Here is a 12,430-nt window from a genome sequence, read left to right as displayed (position 1 = left end):
CCTAGATCTCAAGGATGCTTACACGCATGTTCCCATTCATCCTTCCCATTGGAAATTTCTCAGGTTTAAATTTCTCAATCACTATTTCCAATACAAAATCCTATCGTTCGGCCTCTCATCAGCCCCATGAGTATTCACAAAGTGCCAGGCAGTGATGGCAGAACATTTAAGAACACAAAATCATATAGTGTTTCCATACCTGGACGACTCGCTATTACTAGCTCATTCCAAGGACCGTCTTCTTTTCTCCATTCAAACCATGGTGCAAACCTTACAAAGTCTGGGCTTCATCATCAACTTCGAAAAGTCCAAACTCACTCGAGTGCATTCCCTAACTTTCTTCGGAGCACTTCTAGACACTACTGCTGCAAGGGCCTATCTGCCTCAAGAACGGCATTATATAATCGTACGATTGGCAACCCAAGCCAAACAATCAATTCTCTTACCAGCTTGAGAGATTTTATGACTGCTAGGCCACATGGCAGCCTTGCTTACATTGTTGCCACATGCCAGACTCCACATGCGTCCATTGCAGTGGCACCTCAAATTGCACTGGAACCAGCGTCTACACCCACTGTCACAGCTGATTCCCCTGCCGTCCAACATCAAAGATTCCCTTCTGTGGTGGATTCACTCCACCTCCCATCAAGCAGGATGTCCTTTTCAGCTCTCACCACCTTCTGTAACCATAACCACCGATGCTTCCAATCTGGGGTGGGGAGCACACTTCAACAATCTTTGCACGCAGTGACATTGGTCGCCATCTGAGCAGTCCCTTCATATCAATCATCTGGAACTCAAGAGCAGTTTTCTATGCGTTTCAAGCTTTTTGACACTGGACTGGTCACAAGAACATTCTCATTCAGACTGACAATCAAGTGACCATGTTCTATATAAACAATCAGGGCGGTTCAGGATCTCTCAAAGAAGCATATCACCCCTGGTCCTATGCCCTGACTCTCAGCATCAATCTCCGTGCAGTCTACATTCCAGGGGATCAAAATATCCTGACAGACTCCCTCAGCAGGAAACTCGACCCAAACGAATGGGCCCTCCATCCTGCAATAGTAACATCCATTTTCCATCAATGGGGGATTCCTCAAGTTGATCTCTTCACCTCTCCAATCAATGCACAGTGCACCCTCTTTTGCTGCCTGTAGCCAGTGCCACGAGCTCTAGCCAGGGACGCCTTTTCAATTACATAGAACCACATTCTGCTCTATGCATTCCCACCGTTCCCTCTCATCTCCAGAGTGTTTCAGAAAGTTTCATCAGAAAAGCACATCTCATTCTCATTGCACCCAAGTGGCCCAGACAAGTCTGGTTTCCATTGCTTCTGGATCTACTGTATGCACCCCCAATACCCTTTGGTCCATCCATCTCTTCTGTCTCAACACAACGGCTAGCTGCTACATCCCAATCTCTGCAGTCCGAGTCTCACAGCATAGAAATTGAAAGCCCACTCCTAACTGATCTCCCACTTTCTCAATCTGTGAAAACAGCTCCTCTTGCAGCATGATGACCTGCTACACAGAAATCATATGCAGCAAAATGAAAACGTTTTTCAGTATTGGCTCAGGATCATGGCACCATTGCCTGCTGGACCATGTCTTCACATATCTCCTGCATTTGTCCAATTCAGGGCTCAAGACGAACTCTGTCAGGCTTCATTTATCAGCAATTTCAGCATACCATTCGTTGGTTAACAGTAAACCTATCTCTCAACACCCTCTCATGGTACAGTTCCTGAGGGGTCTCAACAATCTTAGACCTCCATTGAAACCCCCAACTCCATCTTGGGACCTCAATGTAGCGCTTGATCAATTGATATCAGAACCCTTTGAACCACTAGGTTCTGCCTCTCTCACTTTCCTTTCTTGGAAGACAGTCTTCCTGATAGCGCTCATGTCAGCTAGAAGAGTAAGTGAGCTTCAAGCCTTAGTTAATTAATTACTATCTGTACCTACATTTTCCTAACAAGATACAGCTACGAACTCATCCTAAGTTCTTGTCTAAGGTGGTTTCGGATTTCCATCTCAACTAAACCATCACTTTGCCTTCCTTTTTCCAATCTTCTTTCCTTGGATTGCAGAAGAACACTGCTTTTTTACCTCAAAGCAACTTCTCATCTCCGGAAATCCTCTCAATTATTTGTGTCCTACAATCCACCTACCTGTGGTCAACCTGCAACTAAGAGAGCACTTTCAGCTTGGATCTCACGTTGCATACATTTTTGCTACACAAGAGCTCATCTACAGCTCCCTGGTACTATTGGGGCCCATCGATTGCATGCAGCAGCAACTTCAATTGCAAACTTGAGGTCCATTCCAATCCAGGACATTTGCTGAGTATGCTGTACATACGTTTACCAAGCATTACTGCTTAGACCAAGGGTTGGCTCAAGATGTTTGCTTTGGACAATCAATTCTACGTAACCTCTTCGCATTATAAACTGTATTCCACCTCCTGTATACTCCTTCAGCTTGGGACTCACCAATCAAGTGGGGCTGCGTATCTCCTGCCTGTCTATGGAGAAAGCAAAGTTGCTTACCTGTAACAGTTGTTCTCCTTAGGCAGCAGGGGAATGCAGCCACACTTGCCTGCCTACCATCCCCTCATCTCTTTCGCTAGATAATAAACTTTTTTTTTTTTTAAATCTTTATTCATTTTTAAACTTATAATAAGTGTGATAACATATCCATACAAATAACCATAAATATATCACTTAATAATCAACAATGATACATTTAATATTCTTAAACTGACAGGAGGAGGAGAGGGGGCTCAAGGAGTAGGCAATCCTGCACATGCTCAATAAGCTCAACAGCTTACTACAGCTCTGGGAGAGAGTACCGACGTCATTGGCTCAGTCAGATACTTCACCAATCAAGTGTGGCTGAATTCCCCTGCTGTCTACGGAGAACACCTGTTACAGGTAAACAACTTTGCTTTCTCAACTTGCTTGAAGACTGAAGAGAGAGGGCACTTCCCAGGGAGACAAGGAGGCACTCTCTAAAGTTGAAAGGGGATAGATTCCGTACAAACATAAGGAAGTTCTTCTTTACCCAGAGAGTGGTAGAAAACTAGAACACTCTTCCGGAGTCTGTCATAGGGGAAAACACCCTCCAGGGATTCAAGACAAAGTTAGACAAGTTCCTGCTGAACAAGGATGTATGCTGGTAGGGCTAGTCTCAGTTAGGGCGCTGGTCTTTGACCAAAGGGCTACCGCGTGAGCAGACTGCTGGGCATGATGGACCACTAGTCTGACCCAGCAGCGGCAATTCTTATGTTAATTGTATTCTGTTTGCACAGGAAACATTGGTTAGCTCAGCACAGTCCAAACAGCACATGAATCATCGAATACTGGTTAACAATTGTTTTTCTTGATTTTTAGATGTTCACACAAACATCAGATGATCAAGGCTCAGCAGATACACAAATATCAGTTTGGTTTGAGATATTTTAGGAATGCAGTACAAATTCAACCTCAGCTGAGAATAAATAGGTTGAGAATTCCTGCTACGAACATATGTGGAAGTTTCTGCTCTTATCCACCCATCCCAGTATTGTATAAAATTCCATGGACCCCTGTATCAAAATGTGCACTTTTTCTGTGTGAAAATTAGCTAAACAATTAAACGTGAGTATCTCTTTTATTCTTTATTGGCTCCCAGACATTTGGCCAACGGATATTTCACTGAAATGTCCATTTACTAAATGTCAGCTACTCTTTGAAGAATTTAAAAGTCTGTTATGATGAATGTCTTGGACTTGAAGGTATATTTATGTTTAATTATTACTCTGCACTGTATCAGGGAAAACCAACCAGTACAGGATGCTTGTCAAGAGGGGATTTAATATTATAACACTGATTTTCTTCCACAGGAGCATGCAGTGTTCCAATTCTCTAGGCAGGCAAGCTCATTAAAAAAACAAGAAGCAGATTCCTTTTTTTTGTTTTGGAGAACTGTTTCCTTTGAAGTGCACTCAAATAATCTCATTTACCTGTAGCCTAATAAAAATGTTTTTCTATTCATCATCTCCCTAAATAAAAATGACCAAGTTTTATATAGCACTGAGTGCTGTTGCTGAAACATTGAATTTGAAAGCAGAAAAAGAGTATAGGACCCATCTAATCTGCCCTATTTACTTCCTGTTACAATGTCATAGTCTCCAATTAATCACTGGCAACAAGAGGCAAATTGATGAATTAGCATAATATTAAATCCCATCTTGACAAACACCATGTATTTCTTGGACTTTCCTGAAACAGTACAGAGTAATACTTAAAATAAATATACCTTCAAGCCTAAGACTTTCATCACTACAAACTTAAGTTCTTCAAAGAGTAGCTGACATTTGGCTGAGGGACATTTCACCAAAAGTCAGTCAAATGTCCATTGGCAAAATGTCTGTCAGCCAAAATGTCTGCCCAGATTCTCATCAGTTTTTGTTAGACTTGGCAGATGAATGTAGATAGTCCTTGTTAATAACCTCTCACTATAAATTTTTATCAGACATACATTCTATATACTAGTGTTTAAGCCCTTTACATTAACGGGTGCTAGAATATATGTATGTCTGTCTTTCTTTCTGTCTGTGCTTCTCCCTGCCCCTGTCTCATTCTTTCTTTATTTCTATCTCTCTCCCTCCCAATGTCTGTCTTTCTCCCTATGGCCCCCTGTTTGTCTGTCTTTCTTTCTTTCTGTCTCTCCCTGTCCGCTGTCTTTCTATCTCTCTGTGGCTCTTTGCCTGCCTGCCTTTCTTTGTCTTTCTCTATGGCTCCCTTCTTTATCCTCCCCAAAGCAATGCAAGATTGCTCCCTGGCCCTCCAGCACACCCCTCCCCCCAAAGCAAAGCATGTTTCCTCCCTGGTCCCCTTTGTCTTCCCCCCTCCCTGTGCAGCAGCATCATGCCCTCCAACTCCACTTCCTTGTGAAGCAACATTTACCTACCCCCACCCCACTTCCCTGTGCAGCAGCGTTCCCTCCCCCTTTATTAAAGGTATAGGCACACTCCTTCTTGCCTCATTCAACCTGTTCAGTCTCAGCAGCTCTCTATTCCCTCCGGGGCCGATTTTGTACATCGGGCACCATGGGAGGTGATCGGGGCTATCGGAGGTGGAGCGGCATGCAGGGCTACTTTTGGGATCGGCCGTTTTTGCAACATCGGATCCTTTGCTTTGGCTGGCCGACTTAGGCCTTTGCGCGTCGTCGGTCTGGAGGAGCCGGTAGGGGCGGTGCTCCCATGCGCAGTGGGTGATCGACCGTTTTTCGAGCCTGGGTTCTGGGGAAGGGTGGCGGCGGCAAACTTACAGGAAGGGAGGGAGCGAGTACTATATACTGCAACTTACTTGGCTTTATCCTTCAGACGGCAAGAGCCGCCGTGGTCGACAGGCTCCGCGCAGCCGCGCACAAGTGCATTCCTACCTGCGGGTCCCTACAGCTCACAGAAAACAGGAGCACGCAGGTGGGAGTGCGCATGCACGCTTAGGGCTTTATTATATTAGATAATTAGCAATGCCTGGTGTTTTGATAAATGTACTACTTTAATAAAATAAAAAAATACTGCCTGAAAGACAACAATTTTTAGATATTCCCGTGTCAGGTCTTATGAAAAGATGAAAGTAATATGCATAACATTTCTAATACCTGAGGTTTGACATTAAAAGAAGTCTTTTCTGGATCTGAATTATTCTGTTCTTCATACTTTTTAACCAAATATGAAACAAAGTCTTCAACTTCCTGATGGTACTGCCTGTAAAAGATAAACATGCCATTAGAATCTTAAAGCCAGACTAGATCTGTATTGAGGGATTTCCTGTCAGTTATTTCGTACTGCTTGGAAGGCAGCTATGCTCACCACTAGTATATAAATTTGTTAAAAGTAATCACTTTTGAATTACCAATAAAAAGAAAAGCAAGAACTCAGGAGTCATGTGATGAGCAAGCTCACCTCGGAACAGCTCCTCTGAACCCTCCATAAAATCTGCTGCCCCATGCTGAATACTGCACCTAAGTAGACATTAACCATATACTTTGCATGTAAGAAGAGCATTGATGGTACAGGGACGTTTTCTGGCTCATCTATTGTTAATGAGTGCCAATTTGAGGAGACAAACCTTAGAGCGCATGACACCATAATGTGTTAAAGTGGTAATTGAAGACATAGGAGATCATTTTCAAAGCACTTAAGACACACATAATACCATAGTATCCTATGGTATTATATGTGTCTAAGTACTTTGAAAATGAGCCCCAAACTGTCTCAACTACATACCACATTGCAGAAGATGAAGGATTCCATGGCAGCACAAGCTATGACGACTGTTGATAATACTCACTGTATTGAAGCTCAAGAACTGGCCACAGATCAACTGCGCAAGCAATTAGCGCAACTGCAGAAGAAAAATGCAGGAATTGATGGAAAGAACCGATCAGAAAAACTGCAGCCAGCGGAATACAACTACTATTTATCATTTCTATAGCGCTAAAAGTGTACTCGGCGCTGTACATTCATTAGAGCTTACAATCTAATTAGGACATTCAGTTTTAGACAGAGCAATGGGACAGAAAGGGATTGGGAGTTTCTTGCAGCAAGAATGATAGGTGTCATACGGTGTGTGGGAGTTAGGAGTTGAAAGCAGCCTCAAAAAAAGTGACCTTTTAGCTTGGATTTGAATACTGCTAGAGATGGAACTTGATGTATTGACTCAGGGCAGTCTGTTCCAGGCAAACGGTGCAGCAAGATAGAAGGGACAGTCTGGAGTTGACAGTGGAGAAGGGTACAGATAAGAGGGACTTACCCAATGAATGGAGTTTACGGGGTGAGCATGAGGGAGATAAGTGAGGAGAGATATTGAGGGGCTCCACCTTACTGGGCTCCCCAAATCAGTGGCTAGAGGGAGAGTGTCAAAAGATGGTGGTGGAGCGAGGAACGGTTGATGTCACAAAGCGTTAGGCCTAGGCCAAAGCCAGTGGTTTTCCATGTCTTAAACTATAAACTATGGGGAAGCATGGAAGACTGGCCTACAGAGTATCCAAGGGTTAGATATGACTGAATGGATAGCTGTAGTAGTAAACTATGGGGATAAAATAGAAGTTATGAAAGCTTACGATGCTAAAAAAAAATTTTAAAAAGTCTAAAATTCCATGGTATGAGAATTCAGCTGTTTCAGATTTCTCTGCAAATGTTACTGCCTGCTAGATGAAAATTGTACTTTATTGTAGTTTTTTTTAACCAGGGAGTTTTGCAATGCAATACCTGGTCCATGTTCGGATGTATCATGCAAGAACTAGGAAGGTTTTTCTACAGCAGCTGAGCTAAATACTTTTTTGCTGTGTCCCTGATTTATGGTGCTGTTACCAGGATGTGCTTTATGGTGTCTACTGTACTTTGGCATGATCAATATTCTCTCTGGCACCCTCTTCCTTGAAACTGCATACAAGATGGCCAACTCGTGGCTTCTATTTATGATGCTGAAAAATGTGCGCCAAAACTTGCACATGCAAAATAATTAGCTAATGAGCCATTAACTTGCAATAAATTGATATTATTGCAGTTAACTGGAAATAATTGGAATTTTCCTGTGCATTTTCCTATGCACTATTCTGTAACACAGGGCACTCAAATCGACTAGTGTACATTAAAAAAAAAACAACCACATTATAGAATACCGTCATTTCCACACCCAAATGACCAGAGTTGGGCACCAGCATTTACATTAGGTTTTAGCTGACATAAATAACTTTAAAGAATAGGCTCTAAGTGCTATTCTAAAAACGGTGCTCAACTCAAGTGCACTGTTTATAGAATAATGCTCCATGCTATTTTTTTTTTCCAGTACCAATTTTTCAGCTCTGTTTATAGAATTTACCCCTGAACATTTTTTTTTACTATACTGAGACTTTTTGGCCTGGACTGAATTATTCAGCTCCTTGATTTGTTATCAACGAAGGCTAGGAGACTTAAAAGTCTACCGTTTCTGTTTTCAATACCATTTGGTGCCAGGATTGCTGACAAGAGTACCATAGATTGCATTCTCTCTCATGATGGTGGTTTGAATCTAAGATGTTCATCAGTAAAACTATATGCAGATTATGTTTGGTTAACATCACATCAGACACACATAGCTTCTAAATGATGGGCTACTAAACTTTTAACAATGAGTGCTTTAGTTAGTTATGCAACTATTCTTAATTCTATAGTGGGCTTAACATAATATCTAAGCAAAGGATGGAGCCAAGGGCTTCTTTTAAAATGTTTCTTTAGAAGTAATGAGGGAAGAGGAAAGGGAGTTCGACTATTTTGTTTGTTTCTTTAATTATATATAGTATGTTCTATTGGAGAAAATCAACATGCTAATTGGGGATAACGGAGTAGCCACTCTAGGATTCCAGATTGGGAAGGTGTGCACATGTGCGTTTGGGTTGTGTATGGATTTTTTTTCTTCACTTTTTGGCAGGTAAGCCTGGTTTTGTTTTTATAAGTTTCTGTATATAAAGTAAATACAAGAAAAAGTGTACATTTTAGTATGTTTTAATTGTATGCTAAATATTTATTTGACGTTAGTTATTATGAATGTTTTTATGTAACCCGCACAGAACTGTGAATGTAGTAGGCTATAAAAATGTTAGTTAGTTAATTAAATAAATAAATAAATATTTTGGTGTTTCTTTGGGGATTGGAAGACAGAGGTGCCTGCTGTTTTCCCAAGAAGAAAAATTGGAAACTGCATACATACAGCAATTTATGCGATAGAAAGTGAATGAGTGGATTCTAAGTGAGAGTTATTTGAAGCTATTAGTGGTGAAGAGAGGCTGGGGTGGAAGTGTGGGGGGAGGGAGTTTGAGAACTGAGGCTCCCCTGACCTGATGCATTCATATGTAGATATTAGTTTTTCTATAATGCTAACTTTGGAGCAAAAGATGACAGTGTCTTTTCTTCAGAAGACCCACCTCTTTGGAGTTTGAGCATAAATAATTGTGACAGGATTGGATGGGGAGGTGCTGGCATCAGCTTTCAATGGTAGACAATGAGGAGTAGCAATTCTAATTTTTAAAGAGGTTGATTTGATCATGTATAAATAGCATACAGACCTGATTGCAACAGTAGGGAAATTAAAGGGACACAAGTTGGTATTGTATATACCCCCAATATGTAAGATCATAGTTTCTTCTCCAATTTGTTGGCACTTGTTGGCCAGTTTATTATTATTATTGGTGGGAGGATTTCAATATTACAGCCAACTCCGTATTGGAATGTAAGCTACCATGTACTCTTTTGCCCAATCACTGGAATAAAGGGATTAATTTCCTTGTGTCACAACTCTAGCTGTTAAATACTTAGGCCCTGATTCTGTATAGGACGCCCGGGAGAGGTGTCCTATACCCAATCGGGCCTACACTAAGCCCGATTCTGTAACCGGCGTCCAACTTAGGACTTCTAAAGACTAAAAATGGTACTGCCCACTCACAAAAATCTACTCTAGAATATTAAACCTATACAGCTTGGAAGACTGAGGCATTCTGATTTATGTCACTGAAAACAAAATCTTTTGTATTTTGAAACAGGAACCATCTAGGATGAGTGTCATGCTAAAAAGATACAAAAGGCACAAGTAGAATCAAGCCATGTACAAAAACTACTTACTTTGAAATATCGTTGTTCAGAAACAAGATCTCTAACAAAGGTCCATCCAGCCTGGGATTATCCACAGACAGTCCACTAAAACATACAGTAACTAGATTAGTACACTAGATTTTGGCTTATGTTATTACTAAAGCAGAAACTGTTTCAAATTAAAAATTACATACATCTAATTACATTATGGGCTCCTTTTACTAAGGTGTGCTAGTGTTTTTAGCGCACGCACAAGATTAGCCATGCTATAGCGTGCACTAGCTGAAAAATTATCGCCTGCTTAAAAGGAGGCGGTAGCGGCTAGCGCATGCCTTTGTAAAAGGAGTCCTATATTATATTACATCTAATAACATTCAATGAATAAAAAATTGCATTCACTAGCATCAAAAGTACTGTAAAACACTTATTCTGTGTAAAAATATTTTACTCATACACTTCTATAGTGTTTTTCCCATTTCCTTTATTTTAGGCTAAAATAATGATACAATTTCCTTTCTCATTCTGGTCAAATCAACAAATGAGATCTCAGAAACCAATCTACAATTACAAAAGAGTGAGAGAAAAGTTTCTGGTTATTTTATGCTCTTTTACTCATTTGACTAAGGCTTAAATATTTTTATCTGATGCTCTGATTATTGTTATTTTACCTATGTATCTTGCATTAAGTATCATGGAAAATTCCAAACCAAAACATAATTTTATGATGAAGGTCTTTATGCTGGTAAAAACAAAAAACTGTGTATACAGATGTTCTGGAATTGATTTATTGTACGCTGTCATATAAAACCATAAAAATATAATGATAAAAATCCAAACGGACCCTACACAGTCCATGTTCCGGCAAACACGCCTTCCTCAGGGGTCCAATGGTTTGCAAACGCACATATAAAGAAAACAGTCTATGATCTTTAAACGTGTGAGCAAAGAACACTGTAGACAAGCTAAAGCAGCATTAAAAATACTATACTGGACCATAAAATATACCTGGGTCGAGTTAAAATGTTCAATTTTCTTCGGAGTTCTTGATGTTAACTGTTGTTAAGGAATAATTTAAATGCAATACAGGCAAAGCAAAAGCAGTGAAATTTAAATAACTTGGAAATAAAAGTTATAAGACAAAGACTTTAAATTTTGTTTAATGTATTTCATTATAAAAATACACAGGGTCAATCAAGTTCCTTCGCTCACTTGGAGGTCTTCTACTAAAGTGTGTTATGTTTTAGCTGTTAAGGCATGCTAAGTGCAAAGACTGGGCATTAGAGAATGACACGGGGACAAATCTGTCCCCACCCCACAAGAACTCAATTTTCCTGTCCCCGCAAGCTTTGTCACTGTCCCGTCCTTGCCCCATTCCTGTAAGCTCTGTCTTAACTGCACAAGCCTTGAACATTTATGATTTTAAAGTGTTTGAGGCTTGTGCAGATGAGGATGGAGCTTGCAGGAATGGGGGGACCGAAAAAGAACTCTCCGGGACAGGACAGGAAAACTAGTTCCTGCGGGGACAGGGAAAAATTTGTCCCTGTGTCATTCTCTACTGTGCACTAATTGTTGCTGAGTTTCATAGTTTATTAAAATTTTGATTAAACGCTTAACATAGAATAAAATAAATGGGAGAATTTATATTAAAACAAACATGACTTAGTACAGAACTACTAACATACTGGGATGGGATGTAAAATAAGAGGAATGGGGAGAGAACTCCATTAATAAAAGAAGAACAATAAAGGAAATAACATCAAGGAGCGCATGCTAATCACTGCACCAAAAACTTCATTAGCATAAACATAAGAACAACCATACTGGGTCAGACCAATGGTCCATCAAACCCAGTTTCCAACAAGGCCAATCCTGGTCACAAGTACCTGGCAGAAACCCAAATAGTACCACCATTCCATGCTACCAATCCAGGGCAAGGCGTGGCTTCTCCCATATCTGTTTCAATAGCAGACTATGGACTTTTCCTTCAGAAACTTGTTCAAACCTTTCTTAAACCCAACTACACTAAGCACAGTAACCACATCTTCTGGGAAATGAGTTCCAGCATTTAACTATTTTTTTTTTTTTTTTAAGAAAAAAATGCACCCTGTTGTTTGTTTTGAAAGTATTCCCATGTCATTTCACTGAGTGACCCCTGGTTTTGGTACTTTTTGAAAGGATGAAAAAAATTGATTCACTTATCTGCACAAATATTGTCTTACTATTCCCTCTGTAATTCTTCCAGCTGAGCACTTTGTATAGATGCACCTTTTTGTCCAGTTCATCTGTCTTAACTAGGTAGATAGTAAAGTCTTTTGAGCAAAGACTGTGTATTCTATGTTTGATGTATAGCGCTGCATATGTCTAGTAGTGCTATAGAAATGATTAGTACTTTTAACCACTAAGAATTTTGTAGACTTCAATCATATCCCCTCTCACCTGTCTATTTTCCAAGCTGAAGAGCCCCAACCTCTTTAGTCTTTTCTTATACAAGAGGTTGCTCTTTTTTGAACCTTTTCTAATTTGATTATGTCTTTTCTTGAGATATGGTAACCAGAACTGTGTGTAGAAACCTGGTTGCAATTAACGTCTCCTTCTACTGAGGAGATACTAAGGGGGGGAGTTCAACAAAAAGCGCTAAACATATTAGCGTGCGCTAACTGCTAAAGATACCCATTATATTCTTATGGGCATCTTTAGCGGTTAACACATTAGTGCCCTTTGTTGAATTCCCCCCTAAGTGAACCAGCGCTAACTGCAGAAGTAATGGTCAGCTTGTTCTTGGATATTATATTTAAAAACATTAAAAGTG

At 40.4% G+C, this 12,430-nt stretch overlaps 1 protein-coding gene across 6 annotated transcripts in view; it reads right to left on the bottom strand.

The window, feature by feature from the left end:
* ZCCHC8 (zinc finger CCHC-type containing 8) overlaps positions 1-12,430 on the bottom strand; it is an 83,850-nt gene that overhangs the window by 63,535 nt on the left and 7,885 nt on the right. For 3 of the 6 annotated variants that reach the window (XM_033954236.1, XM_033954238.1, XM_033954237.1), the window contains exons 2-4: positions 10,627-10,669; positions 9,652-9,726; positions 5,652-5,757 (exon numbers count right to left, since the gene is read on the bottom strand). In XM_033954236.1, coding sequence (XP_033810127.1) covers positions 5,652-5,757; positions 9,652-9,726; positions 10,627-10,669 — 224 coding nt within the window. Of the gene's footprint in view, positions 1-5,651; positions 5,758-5,955; positions 6,238-6,343; positions 6,398-9,651; positions 9,727-10,626; positions 10,673-12,430 lie in introns of those variants that run through there. The other 3 variants (XM_033954239.1, XM_033954240.1, XM_033954241.1) reach the window with 3 other exon arrangements.

This window comes from Geotrypetes seraphini, chromosome 8 (assembly GCF_902459505.1).
Source record: "Geotrypetes seraphini chromosome 8, aGeoSer1.1, whole genome shotgun sequence".
Classification (NCBI taxonomy): Eukaryota; Metazoa; Chordata; class Amphibia; order Gymnophiona; family Dermophiidae; genus Geotrypetes; species Geotrypetes seraphini.
The sequence above is the reverse complement of the archived record's forward strand: the minus strand, read 5'-3'. Positions and strand labels throughout refer to the sequence as shown.